The sequence below is a fragment of the Thamnophis elegans genome, chromosome 2, assembly GCF_009769535.1.
Source record: "Thamnophis elegans isolate rThaEle1 chromosome 2, rThaEle1.pri, whole genome shotgun sequence".
In the NCBI taxonomy this organism is placed as follows: domain Eukaryota; kingdom Metazoa; phylum Chordata; class Lepidosauria; order Squamata; family Colubridae; genus Thamnophis; species Thamnophis elegans.
In genome coordinates, this window is record NC_045542.1 from 133,033,068 (window position 1) to 133,048,039 (window position 14,972).

Below are 14,972 nucleotides of genomic sequence, written 5' to 3' on the forward strand. Positions count from 1 at the left end.
CAATCTTCCACCTAACAGCTACAAAGTTCACTGCATAATATCGGTCTTCAGACTTCCTACAGGATCTGACCACTTCTCCCTCTATTCTGTTGGTCTGTTTTCCTGCAACTTGTTGTATACTCCCAGTCCTAAAAACACAATGATGAATGTTTGTGTCAGTGGTGAAATTCAATTTTTTTTACAACGGTTCTGTGGGTGTGGCTTGGTGAACATGGCAGGGGAAGGATACTGTAAAATCTCCATTCCCTCCTCATTCCTGGGGAAGGATATTGCAAAATCTGCATTCCCATCCCACTCTGGGACCAGCCGGAGGTGGTATTTGCCAGTTCTCTGAACTACTCAAAATTTCCACTACCGGTTCTCCAGAACCTGTCAGAACCTAGTGAATTTCACCCCTGGTGTGTTTGTGTATAAACAGATGATTGATCCATGTGCTCCAGAAGCAGTCCACAAGCCTGGAAATGCTTTGAAATTATTAAAACTGCAGCTTTAGGCAATCTATTAGTTACATTTATTTTGTATGGAATTGTATGTTTTCATACACTATATAGAGAAGTTATATCAAGGTTCAGTTTAGTTGTCCTGCCTAATGACTATTCCTTTTCCAAGACAAAAATGACCCAAAGTCTCCATCAGTGATGGCCTCAATTAGGTCATTTCAAACATCACAGCAAGAAGAACATCTCATGTTTCATTATGCATGTTAATTTTATTTGCAAAAGCAAAATGCTCTATAATATCCTTATGATTGTGGTGCTGTGTAAAAGTAGAACTAGAGAAAGTATGTGACTGTAGGCATTTTAATTTTAGAAATACTTCAAAGAGGATTTGTTTTTGCATCATTCTAAGCTGTAGCTTGGAATTCTGTTAGTTTACCATTCTATGGAATTATTAGCAATGTAGAGAGAAAATAAATTGTGAGTTCTGAGATATTTATATATTTTTTTATTTTTTTATTTCTTCTAGTTATTTCAGTGGAAGCAGCTGGAGAATCTCTATTTTCGTGAAAAGAAGTTTGCAGTAGAAGTTCATGATCCCCACAGGTAAGCAACCAGGCACTTATTAACACTGTCCTGCTGGACGAGTTGCTACTTCTGTGAAGTCTATGCGTATTTCATACTCACACATGATGCTAAACTGTAATGTGGTTCATTTTTAGCTCATCCATCCCAAGGGAGGAAAATGTTTTATAATATTATGCTAACCTGAAAGAAATGAACTCAACATCATTGCTTCCCATGTGTATCTAAGTTACATGAAATAGCTCCATGCAGCATTTATTTCTAATATAACCAGAGGATTAGCATTGTAGCCCTTTTTCATAGTCCAATCAGTTGTTGGAAACTATTTTTTTAAAAAACCATTGAGAGAATGGTATAGATTGAAGTGTTGGGAAAAAGTGGTACAAATTATCCACATAAATAAATTATAATGCCCTCTAAAATGTTTAGGACTATAACATTCAGCTTCTAGAATTCCTAGAGCATTCATTCTGCTTGGAGATGTTGGGGAGTTGTGATCCTGATCTATCGCTTTGCAGAAGGCTTATATAAGCAAATGCATAATTCTTAGTGGGCAGAAGCAGTTCAAGCAGATCAAATATTCAGGAAACATTTAAAATGAATCCCAGACCAAGTGTAGTACATATTTTGTAAACCTTTTGAAAGCACAAGATTGCTTCAAGTTAGCCTATATTCAGAAGTCGCTGAATAAACTGTAAGAAACTAATTCTGTTGATATAACAATAAGCTAGAATACAACATAATCACTACACACTTCACCCAAAAGAGGACTGGTTTATATTGCATCTATCCTCTGTGCACTGAACTAAGATGGGGAGGAGAGCTGAAAAGCCCTCAAGAAGAGCCCCAGCAAGTTAGTTCCTCATATCAATATTGGCTGAGACTTTTTCCAATGCCGGCTTCTGAAAACAGCCATGGAAATTGTGCTCCACCTCAGCTCTTCCTTCAGAAACATGTATATTTCCATCTATTGTTTTCCACTAACATCTGCAACAAAACTTTTTAGTAAACCAATTTGTATAATTCCAAAAGAAATGACTTTGGGTTTGTGACTCAGTTTTCTAGTGAAAGAAAAGTCTGGGTCTAATGGAACCTCTTTTCTGTGAGAAAGGTGGGGCTTTGGGGATGGTCCTGAGTAAATTCTACTTTCTCTAAAATCTTTTCTGAGAAAAGGTTTTTCCCTTATAGTCCCCCCCTCCTTCTTGGGAATGAATGTTCAGTCTTTCTAGCAGTTGCTGCTGCCTCTTATATAATCTAAGTGGTACAGGCAGGCACGGGTTTGCTATCTTAGGGAGAACTAAGCTAGGTACAACATAAACATTTAAAAATTGAAGTGTTAACTATTTGGGCGTCTAGTTGGTTGGTTAATTGCTCTTTTGTTTATTTAACCTCTACTGGACAGACTGCAAAGATTAATCTGAGGGTTAACTTCATATGACGAATAGCTGTTTCTCTTTCTCTCTCTCTCTCTCTCAAAAAGTAATATTCACTTTATAAAAAATGCTTAGAATTTCAGTATCAAGAAGGACCTTTGGACAGAGCGGCCTCGTAGTACAAACCTGGTATGCGAACACTTCTCTAATCAAATCCATCTGGATGATGGCAATCAGTCAACATCAGTTTTACTTGGATAGGAAACAAAGTAAAGTAAGTGAACTTGAGTGCTGTTTAGGGGGGGAGGATGTATTCCAGTCGGGGGTGGGTTGCTGCCGGCGTTGCTGCTGGTTCACTTTGCACTGCGTGTGCAGTGGCCAAAATAACATTGCCGGTTCACCTGAATCAGTGCGAATCACTAGCAACCCACCTCTGATTCCAGGGAGGTATGACTGGAAGTGGGCAGGGACTATAGAGTGTGGCCAGAGGGTGTTGCAGATGGACGTATAAGATTGTAGGGATCTCATACTTCTTAGTGGGCTCCTCAAGAGAAGAAGCAGCAGGAGCAATTTGCAATGGCTTCCCCATTGACTTTGCTTGTGGGAAGCTGAAAAGTTGCAAATGTCACTCATGTGACCATGGGACTCTACAAGTGTTACTTGTCTGTATGTTGTATCCCATCTTTCTTATTTTACAAAGGCACACATAAGTGCAAGTTGATTACCAAGCTCTTAAATTGCGATCATGTGACCATGGGGATGCTGCAATAGCCATAATATTGAGTATTGGTGACAAATCACTATACAAGAGCCGAGGTGGCGCAGTGGTTAGAGTGCATTACTGCAGGCTACTTCAGCTGACTGCTAGCTGCAGTTCGGCAGTTCAAATCTCACCGGCTCAAAGTTGACTTAGTCTTCCATCCTTCCAAGGTGGGTAAAAGGAGGACTCAGATTGTTGGGGGCAATATGCTGACACTGTAAACTGCTTAGAAAGGGCTGTAAAAGCACTATGAAGCTGTATATAAGTCCAAGTGCTATTGCTATAAATGCCACTTATTCAGCACTATCACAACTTTAAATGGTTGCTAAATGAGTGGTTATTAGCTGAAGGTTTCTATTCTTGCAAATTATCTCACAGTATTTTGTAGCCTACCTTGTAAAAATATCCCTTTTAATGATTTTGAACAACGAGCAGAATTGACTCTTTTATCATTTGTAAATATTTTAAAATTCATTGGGAGTATGGAAGCCTGAGTTGAAAGGCTAGAGTTAATGCAGTCCAATTTTTAGTATTATATATGAGCAGTAGTGTGATTATTTAATATATTTCATGCTACTTCCAGCCACAGCTAGAGAAATGTTCCAAAAACATTCAATGTTTAATTTATGAATTTAAGTTTTCTTTTCTTTTTCCTATATTCATTTTGAACATTTCTAATGGCTAATTAAGTACTAGCTTGTGTTTTTAATCATTAATACCCAGAAAACAAGTTAAGTCTCAAAGCAATATAAATTTAGCTTTGGGGACAGTATGAAATATGTTCTAGTACCTTTTGTTTTATTACAGTTAACATGGTTATACATGGTAGTGCATTGTTTTAGTTTGTTTGTTTTGAAATTATTTCAGGCAAAAATTCCCTCAGCCAGAAGTTTGGATGATATTGCAATGGACCTGACAGATACGGGAGTGCCAAAAGTTTCAAAGCTAACAGCTTTGGAAGTAAAGAATCAACTTATTATGGCCAGCAATGGTAGTTTAATCTCTTCAGGTAGGAAGTCTTGCCCCTTTGAAACGTCTGCATCCTTGAGTCTTGCTTGCACCGTAGAGTGTGCTCGTGGATACACTCTAAATCAGAGGTGGGGAACTATGGCCCTTCTCCATCTTAGTGGAGATAGCATCCAGGAATGGGTTGACCTCATCTGCACGGTGATTGGACTGAGTCTTGTTGGCAGGGCTACCCAGCTTTCGACTCAGTCTCATCGTGGACAGATGGGTCAATCCTTCTTGCTATGTGGATTTCAACTCCATTCTGAGCTTTGCTGGCTCAGGAATTCTGGGAGTTGAAGTCCACAAGTCATAAAAGGGCCATAGTTCCCCACATAAAAGAAAACCTATTAATAAGATACCCCAGATAAATGTATTATTGAACATGACAAATTCAACAAAAACCCTTGCTAGTCCTTGACAAGCTTTAAGCTCCAAATCAGTTTTGAGTATTGTAATGGGTTTTCATAAAGGATATGATGGTAAAGTGAAAACAAAATCTTTCCCTCAACTTACCATATATCCTGCTTGCTCTAGTGGTGGTTGGTGGTAGTTCAGATTTCAAAAATATCAGGGAGACACTTTCAGGCAAAATTACCTTCATTCTCTTCCAGCACAGAAAGGTAGATAATTATCCAACACATACACGTCCTCGATTTACGATCACACTGAGCCCCCAAATTTCTGTTGCTAGGCAAGTTAGTTGTTAAGTGAGTTTCGCTCCATCTTACAATCTTTTTGCCACAGTTGTTAAGCGAAACATATAGTTATTAAGCAAATTAACTTTGCTTGTCAGAAGCCTATTGGGAAGATTGTCAGTGGTCATCACATGAAAGCACAACAGTCGTAAATACATGCCACTTTCCAAGCACTCAAATTTTGATGAGGGGATGCTGCTGTGGTTGCGTGAAAAATAAGTCATGTCACTTTTTTCAGCGCCACTGTAATTTTGAACAGGCATTAAATAAATGCTTGTAAGTCAAGGACCGAGGTGGCGCAGTGGTTAGAGTGCAGCACTGCAGGCTACTTCAGCTGACTGTTATCTGCAGTTCAGCGGTTCTAATCTCACCGGCTCAAGGTTGACTCAGCCTTCCATCCTTCCGAGGTGGGTAAAATGAGGACCCGGATTGTTGTTGGGGGCGATATGCTGACTCTGTAAACCGCTTAGAGAGGGCTGAAAGCCCTATGAAGCGGTATATAAGTCTAACTGCTATTGCTATTGCTATTGCTACCTATAATAGGGAAAAAAATAACTCACTAATCAAAGATTGGCACTCTTAAGAAACATGAATGGAAATACATTGACAGAAGTAAACTTTTTTCTGTCCTCTGGGTTTTCCTCCCCAGGCCTTAGGCTAATGTGAATGACAGGCTTCTTATGTGGGATTTTACTAGCTATTGTGGGGTTTTTTTCTTCCATACGTTATTCCTTTGTAGTAGTTGGATGGAGAGACAGAGATAAGTGCATAGATCTGGAGAGGGACTCCTGAGCAAATAAAACTGCTAGGAAATAAAGTGAAGATGGATAGTCTCTTCGGGGTTGTCAATCTCTCCTGCTTATCCTGCATTTTTTACTTTTGAAGTAGCAGTCACAGGACATGTTTTGTGCAAATGTGATGGTTTCAGAAAGGCGGACAGGATCAATTATAATATATGAATAGCTAGTTCTAGCCACCCCATTCTTGTGTACTCATGCAAGAAGTTACTAGTTTCAAGGAAGAAAAATAGTTTTACAGTGTGTTTGATCTGGTTTACATTCAACCCTACTCTTGCTATGCAGGTTTATTCAGGACAACTTTCGAGGTGGCATTACGACATTCATATGTCATATATTTTGTCTGCTCCACCCAGATAGCCTTAAACTCTCTGGAATCGGAAGTCTCCTATAGTTTTGCTCTGTATGTTGATATAGCAGCCAATGTACCTTTCCCACATTCAGAGATCTGTGGTTTAGTGTATTGAACTGAAAATCTAGCCTTCCAGGACAGTAGTATAAAGATCCCCTATCTTATATTGTATTTTAATATATTGAATTCATTGAAACTACATTTCCCAGAATACCTAGCTATTATGGCCAGAGGCAATTATTAACATATCTGGAGTCATCGTCTTCGGAAAGGCTAATTTAAGAAAGCAAAACTAGCTGATTTTTTTTTACCTTTATAACCCAACTTCCCTCTAGATTGCTTAAGATAATGTACTTTAGACTTGCTCCTTATTTTAGCCTTATGGTTTGTGACAAAGTAAGAGAAAACTGTTGATTTAGTCTCCCACTGAACTCCCTGGTCAAGTGAGAATTTGAATGAGCTTTTCCAAGATCTCCACCTTAGCACTTTAATCATACTTCCTCCTAGTAAGCCTTTTTGGGTTCTGTACCTTTATAAGAAGGACAACTTTAATCTTCAGGTAAATACACCCGTTCCCAACCTTTAATCCATTGAGGAACCTACAACCACCTAGTTTTTCTGGATCTGCTCAGCATATGTAAAAAAGATGTTTGAAAAGGAAGTCTTAATATAATTATAAAGTACTGCAGATAAAAGTCAAGCAGTAACTGATGTTTACTTCTTACAGCATTCTTGAATTTACCCCATAATCTAATAAGTTTAATCAATTTGCATACATTTAAAGAAAGCCCATGAATGCATGTTTGTCTGAGTTGAAAGTAGGGGACATTTACTGAATTTCAATGTAGTGCTGCTGAAAAGTCATAGTTAATTTAAGGAAAGATGTGAAGACACATTCTGTTTAAAGCTAAGCTAACAAATTTACAAGTTGAGTTGCAATACAAGTTGTATTCTAAGCATTTATATTCTCCCAAACACTGTTTTCCCACCAGTCTGCAAACAGTCAGTTAGCATTCTATGGCTATTGAGCGTGTCTACTCCTCACGGGGATTCATTTGTACTTTTCCTCCCCTTAATTTTTGTTTTGTTTTGTTCATTTTTCTTACATCCACAAATATTGAATCTCGCCTCAAACTTTTTTGAGTCTACATGTCCATATTGCTTTTATAGGATCTCAAGATTCAGAAGTCAGCGAAGAGCAGAAGAAAGAGAAAATCTTAGAACTGAAAAAGAAAGAAAAGCTCTTGCAGGAGAAACTCTTGCAGAAAGTTGAAGAGTTGAAGAAGATCTGTCTGCGGGAAGCGGTAAAACTTCTTGTTTTCGCTCCAGTCAAGCATAGAATATTCATTTACTCTTTCTCGGGTTGCTAAGGGTGCTCTTCTCATATTCTGTAGGAGCTCACTGGAAAAATGCCAAAGGAATATCCTCTGAACACTGGAGAGAAGCCACCTCAAGTCAGAAGGCGTGTAGGTACGACATTCAGATTGGATGACAATCTGCTACCCAATGAGGAGGTAGGCATATCTTTGTTTGTTTGTTTGTTTATGATTTTATAAGACTTATGTGGCCACCCATCTTAACATAAATCTGGGTGGCAGTAAAAACCAGAAAGCAAAGGGCGGCAAAGCACTGTGAAGCGTTAAGTCTAAGTGCTATTGCTATTGATAATTCACCCATATTGACTATCATGGATCGAATTAAGTGTTAGGATTGTGCAAATTCTAACAAAAGGGTGCTCTGTAACGTGGGAATGCACTGCCAGGAAGCAGCAGTTTCCAAAGCAGTTGTATGAACCTGGAAAACAACAGTAAAAACCAGAAAACAATGAAAATGTAAAACAAAAATCCGGTGCGTCCGCCATCTTGGATGAATGCCTCATTCTATCCAGCTCCTGAGTAAAGACTTGACTTTGGAGGATTCACTGGAAAAATCAGGTCACCCAAAAACTTTTTAAGTGGAAACTCTTTTAAATACCTTGCTTGTTATAACTCAATTTTTTTCTATTGGATAATGGCCCCGAATTCGCTTTGTAAGGACTGCTTGAAATAGAGATTAATTGTCAATAGGTGATTCTTTGAACAATTGTTTTAAAAGCTGGTCTTAATCAAAAATTTAACTCTATTAATTTGGGTTGCCTGGAATATGGATTGTTGGGATTCAGTGAAACATAGAATGCAGAGAAGTCCCTTTTAGGAGATTTTCTGAATTGCATATTATTGGAAAGGATATCTTCCTTTTATCTCTTTGAAGGGGATGTTACTCCATAAAGTGGACATAGATTCCACATAGGAGGTGGACTATTTGCTTCCGACTTAGAGCTGAACATGTTTTAGGAGATTTTGATTCTTCTTGTTTTCTTCTGAATTTATGCAGGCTGTTCTGTTGGAAGCCAGGTTTTTCCTGGTATCAAATAAAAGTTGACGTAGGAAGCAAAATACAGCAAAATGCTATTATGCAACAATTCTTGTAACTTGATATTTGGAATTTTTCATGTTCTAAACTTCAAATCTATGTGCAATTTTTTTTTTATAAAATCTGACATGCAACTCTGTTTCAGGAAGCACTTTTTTGATACAATAAAAACCTATTTTATATTTTGTGTCACAGAATGTATGGATAGTCCTCGACTTAAAACTGTTCATTTAGTGACCATTCAAAGTTTCAGCAGAACTGAACAAAGTGATTTATGATCGTTCTTCACAGTTTCAACCATTGCAGCATCCCCATGGTCATGTGATCAGAAGTTGGACACTTAACAATTGCCATGATTCACTTAACAACTGTGGCAGGAAAGGTTGTATAATGGGTCAAAACTCACTTAACAACTGTCTTGCCTAGCAATTGAAATTTTGGGCTCATTTGTGGTCATATGTTGAGGACTACCTGTATTGCAAAATTTAGAGATGAGGAAAATGCAGAGAGATAGATATCTTAGTTCTTCTATTTTCTGGACCCTCAACCTGGTATCTGGAAGCCACGGGGTGTCTGCCAACATAATGCAGGTTGCCCCCTTCCCATTTTTTAAAGGTTCTTTAGATGTAAAATAAATAAATAAATAAATAAGAATGGAAAATATGCTGTAAAATAGAGCTCTAGTTTCAAGCATAGGAGTCAGCCTTCCATCCTTCCAAGGTGGGTAAAATGAGGACCCAGACTGTTGGGGGGCATATGCTGACTCTGAAAACCGCTTAGAGAAGGCTGTGAAAGCACTATGAGGCGGTATATAAGTCTTAAGTGCTGTTGTTATTGCTATAACAGTGCTTCAAGCACATAGGTATTCGGAGAGTATAAAATGGTTATAACCTGAAGCTTTATTCACCTCTTGGTAACTGTAGAGGGATAAAGCACTGGGATAAAGCCACTAATCATCAATGCAATGTTTAAGATTCTCAGAGCTTCAGAGCCTTTGCCCTATTGATTGGAGACTTAAGAAAGATTGCATTAAACTGTCAGTTGAACAGGAAGAAAAATGGGTTCAAAACCTAGGCAGGGCAAAGTAAGGGTGGAAGTAGAGCAGGTTATGTGGTTCTTTGTCACTTGAAAAGCAGGCTCCCAGGAAGGAAGCATGAGTTTCGCCCCACCAAATGAGCTTGTTTTGTTCACATGTTTTTCTGCCCAGTATAGGAATGGAAATAAAGTCCATGCTTTTCAGCTGAAAGGGCATTTGGCATACTTTCTTACTCTCACTTCAGATTAATGGTGCTAATCTTTTAAATACAGATTTACTATATCTAAAGATATGTATCTCTACTGGGAAGGGATCAATAGAAAGCCAGAATTAAATGGAGAAAGATGTTATGCATATGCTTACTTAATTGTGGTCTTAATCCTCGACTTACACAACCACAATTGAGCCCAAACTTTCTGTTGCTAAGCAAGACAATTGTTAAATGAGTTGGGCCGCCATTTTACAACCTTTCTTGCCACAGTTGTTAAATGAATCACTTGCAGTTGTTAAGTTAGTAGCACAGTGAATCTGGTTTCCTTATTGATTTTGCATATCAGAAGGTAGCAAAAGGTGATCACATGATCTCAACACTACAAACTTCATAAATATGAGTCAGTTGCCAAGCATCTGGAGGCATCGTAAGTGTGAAAAATTGTCATAAGTCATCTTTCTCAGTGCTATTGTAACTTCAGACAGTCACTAAATGAACTGTTGTTAAGTCGAGGACTACCTGTAGTGTATTTCTTCATGTGTTCTCTAAACGTCTTTTAGTTTTTGTAAGTTATGTTGCCTTAGATGACATTCTTCTCCAGAGTCGTAGTGGTGCAGTGGTTAGAGTGCAGTACTGCAGACTATATCTACTAACTGCCAGCTGCCTGCAGTTTGGCAGTTCAAATCTCACCAGCTCAAGGTTGACTCAGCCTTCCATTCTTCCAATGTTGGTAAAATGAGAATCCAGATTGCTGGGTGGCAATAGACTGACTCTGTAAACCGCTTAGAGAGGGCTGTAAAGTACTATGAAGCGGTATATAATTCTAAGTGCTAGTACTGCCAATGCTATTCTGCAGCTGTGGCCTAAAAACACTTTCTAACTTTTCTTTTCCTGCTTTTTTTTAAGCCACATAACCCCTTCCTTTTTTCCCTCCCCAAAGCCGCCTCTAATTTAGGGAAGAGGAGTTTCCAAAAATTTAAAATGATGACCCTGTGTGTGCAATTGAATCTCCCTCACTTGTTTTACACATTGTGAATATGCATCACAGATTTTAAAAAGAGGCAGAGCTTAGATTATGGAAGTTATATATACCATCTTGATATTCTGCAGATATTCTTGGTTGCGCCACTGAAATTTGGTAAAGCATTTGTCAAAACACTGGCAATATGATTGGCAGAAGTCTGATTTTTTAGCAACATGGATAAATAAGATGTATGGGCATTATCTCAGTGCTATCACTTTACTAAATGCAGTATACTGCAGGAAAGCTGCGCAGCGTTTTGTTCACAGAATGGCAGTTGTGCAAATCCATAGCTGCTCCTGGAAAGATATTGAGAATAAATGTGGTATAAAAAGATTGGCTTCTTAATGATGGGCTATGGTAAAATTAAGAAGACTTTAAAGCCGATGAAAAGACTGGGTATTCTTTGTTACAGAGGGGAGAGAGAGCGAAATCTATGATTTTTTGTTGTTGTTGTTTGGTTCTTAAAGGTAGAGCTTAAAATGATGTCATTTCTTCTGTGGCAAATCCTGATTGATGGATTGATTTAAATCTCTGTAGGACCCAGCTCTGCAAAATCTGGAAAGCAACTTTCTCATCCAACAAAAGTTGGTGGAAGCGGCAAAGAAGCTTGCTGGTGAGCCGGACCTGTGCAAAAACGTGAAAAAGAAAAGAAAACAAGAGTATGCCGAGGCTGTAAAAAGGCTCCAGGAGATTGAAAATTCCATCAATGAATATAGAATTAAATGTGGGAAGAAACCTGCGCAGAAGTCAAGCCTGATTTTAGCAGGTATCAAAAAAAAAAAAAAAAAACCCAACAACAACAACCCCATCTTTAATTTGTGCTGCCAGGGCTCTTTTTCTGTCGGTATTCACCTCTGTGTTTTTTCAATGTTATTTTTTTCTAGCATATTTATGTAACAAATGAAAGATCTAGGCTCCTCAGGGGGGGAAAACAGTTGGACTATAAGCCTGACTTCAGCAAACGTAGGAGCTTACCTGTAATCTGATTGTCATGTTTTCATGTAAGATGTGGTTGAGACAGAACACAGATGAAGCATTTTATTCTGACAAGTGCCGACATGTTGGAGGGGAAAAGCAAATTAAAGCATTTTAATTTGGCTGGAAGGGCTGGTGGCATTCTTCCAGGCAAAACTAGTGTGGTACTGTGTTCTGTCAAGAATCAGATGCTGATTTGAGCAGAATGTGGCTGGCGTTTTTGTTGGCTTCGTGCAATCCATAACAAATCAAGCCGATCATTAGAACAGGGTCTTCCTCCACCTGTCCTCCCCCTAACAAGTGTTGGCTGGGGACAAGAGGGAAGGAGATAAAAAGGCAGCTGAGTTGGTAAGTCAGATTTTGTGCTCAGCAAGACAAGCTTGCATAGCATAAAAATGAAACAACAGATCATGATGCCTCAATTTATCAACAGCAATTGGGACTGGCAAATTTATTGCTAAGTGATGCAGTCATGAAGTGGAGCATCATGTGTCCTAATGGACTTACAGTGTCAGTTCTGCGGCAGTCATTATGTGAATCACTGTGGTCGTTAAGCAAGCTGTCACATGATTGGGACTTGTGACTTCCTGCTGGCTCTCCCATTGACTTTGCTTGGCAAAGGGTCACAAATGGCAATCACATGAGTACAGAATACTGTGATGGCCAGAAATTCAAGGAATGGTCAGAACCTATCTTTTCAGTGCTATTATCAGAGATGGTATTCAGATGATTCGGACTGGTTCTCCCAAACCGGTAGTGGAAATTGCCAGTGGGCCCGCCCTCCTGCCCCGGCTTTATGTTGTCCTATTTATGCACGTTTTCAAGCCGGGTGAATGTGTGCAAGCCCCCCGTGCAATCAAAGCACATCCGCAGAAGGCTGAGTACAGGCGTGGACGTGTGTGCTCACATTTGCGAACCGGTAGGGGAAGTAAGTGGATACCATCCCTAGCTATTAGCATTTAGGTTGCTCAAAGGGGCAGTCGGTAAATGAGAGGGCTACCTATATCAGAGCAATGTGCTCCAAACTGGAATTCTCCAGGTGTTTGGAATTCTCTTGGAATTTTCAACCAGGGAGGAAGAGGAATAAACAGATCCAGAAGCTTAGAATTCATTCTCCAAACTAAGATTATATGAGGAGAGAGTAAGTTCACACCCAGCCAGTTATATCACTTTTGCTGATTCACAAGGCAGTCCCCAAAAAAAGCAGCCAAAAGTCTTGGCTTTCAGAATTTCAACATTCCACAAAGCAGGCACTTGCAAAAGTCTTTAAAATGAGAAAGGATCAGAGCCTCACAAGTATTAAACCACATTCTTCCTTTTCACCTGTTCCATAGAATGACTGTGGTGAGAGTACATCACAGCAGAGGGCAAGTCACTTGAAGGAGACTCCACCTTGTGTGGGTCCAGTTATAATCAGTGAACAGATAGCGTAAGGGAAGATGGGCTTGAACAGATTGCACAAGGAATTTAATGAACTGGCCCTATATTTTGCAATCCAAGAATTGCAAACTTTGGATCAGCTGCCTTTGGTCTTTGTTTATGTCCCAAACTTGGCCTTTGGGGAAACTTTGACATATTGTTAAAGTCCAAAACTTGTATCTTTTTACCCACTTGTTCTTATAACTACTCCTTTTCACTTTTCATCACTTTCTTGATTTTTTTACATACATGAGCCTTCACCGCTGCATAGAGGACTCTCTGTCAGTGGGTAGCAACTTGCCCCTTATTTTTTACATAGTTAGCTTTGGTAAGCTATCCGCATACCTTCAGCTGAAGAGAGCTTTTAATAAGCAAAAGATTAATTCACCAGTCAAATCCTAAACAATCTTACTTACATTTTTAAGAGGCAACTGGACTTTCTTGTTTTTCTTTGAAGACGTTTCGCTTCTCACCCAAGAAGCTTCTTCAGCTCTGACTGGATGGTGGGGAATGGAAAGATTTAAATCCTTTAACTCACAGGTGTCAAACTCACCATGTCACGTTTTTCCCATTTGCAGAGCTGGGGTGGGCATGGCTTGGTGTAACGCCCGCAGGCTGCCAGTTTGACACCCCTGCTTTAAACCCTTCCATTTCCCACCATACAGTCAGAGCTGAAGAACCTTCTTGAATGACAAGCAAAATGTCTTTAAGGAAAAACTAGAAAGTCCAGTTGTCTCTTGAAAAAGCACCTTTGGGACAACTATAACCTGGATGACTGAGAATCACCATAGACAATCTTTCTTACACTTTATTAGATTTTATATATTTTTATTACCAGGGTAGAAAAAACAATGGTCTATCCAGACATTTTCTTTCTTACCAACAATAGTGGTGTTATGTGGAAATTATTATTGTTTGAGAAGCCAGTGTGTTTGCAGTGATTTAATTTTGAAAGCCCCAGGCATTCAGGTGTTTTACTTTGGGGAGTTCAGATAAGGCATTCACTTCATCTAGTTGTAAACAGCTCCCTGCTGGGCAGACAAGTAGGAGGGAAGGTATAAGATAGGTATGAATGATTTGGCCCAGTGCTGATGCCTGCATTTTGAAAAAAAAATGAAATGTGTGTAGGAGAGCTCCCTAAATGCCTTGATTGTTGGGAAACCAACTGATACAGGGATAAGCAACTGAAGTTCTGTTTCACTTACCTTATCAAACAGAAAGCTAGGCAGATTAGAATTATACATAAGCATTTTCATAGGGGGAAACGATTTGAATACCAAAAATGGATTCTTTGAAGAAGCTGGAAAAAACTATGAATGTTGCCAGTGGCTTACAATGAAAGCTGAGAAACTGATTAGAGCTTTGACAACTGGCAGCAACAATTAATAATTCAACAAACGTATTCCACAAGGAGTCCATTCCTTGGGTAGAAAGCTTACTGGACATTTCCGGGAGTGATGTGCAAGTGAACCCGGGAATTGGACAACTCTTGATGCATTTGTTCTCTTGTCATCAGCATTATTTCTGATAACGGCCTGGCATTTACTTTAATTTTCAAACTGCAGTTTATACCTCACCTTTTGTTCTAGCATTAAGAGCTTCAGTTTAGAGTAGAGTTGGCACCACCTTACCAATTTATGACCTTAGAAAAAAGTCATGCATTGATTAACTACGCTCCGTAGTTCTAGCATTTCTCTTTCTTGACATACATTGACACACAAGGACAAAAGGAAATAATCTTCCCTGGCCTTTTTCCAGTCAAAGAGAATCATAAAAGCAAAACTGTAAACACTTAGCTTGGAAAGGTTATAGGGAAAAGAGAGAAGGGGACGGGAGAGGATGAGAAGGTGAAATAGTGTCATTGAGAAAATGAATATGAATTTTAGCA

General features: G+C 39.1%; 1 protein-coding gene across 1 annotated transcript in view; it reads left to right on the forward strand.

Moving 5' to 3' along the window:
* FRMD4B (FERM domain containing 4B) overlaps positions 1–14,972 on the forward strand; it is a 161,047-nt gene that overhangs the window by 128,287 nt on the left and 17,788 nt on the right. The window contains exons 12-17 of the mRNA XM_032212079.1: positions 967–1,043; positions 2,531–2,669; positions 4,023–4,164; positions 7,178–7,311; positions 7,402–7,521; positions 11,228–11,456. Of these exons, the coding sequence (XP_032067970.1) occupies positions 967–1,043; positions 2,531–2,669; positions 4,023–4,164; positions 7,178–7,311; positions 7,402–7,521; positions 11,228–11,456 (841 nt within the window). The remainder of the gene's footprint in view (positions 1–966; positions 1,044–2,530; positions 2,670–4,022; positions 4,165–7,177; positions 7,312–7,401; positions 7,522–11,227; positions 11,457–14,972) is intronic.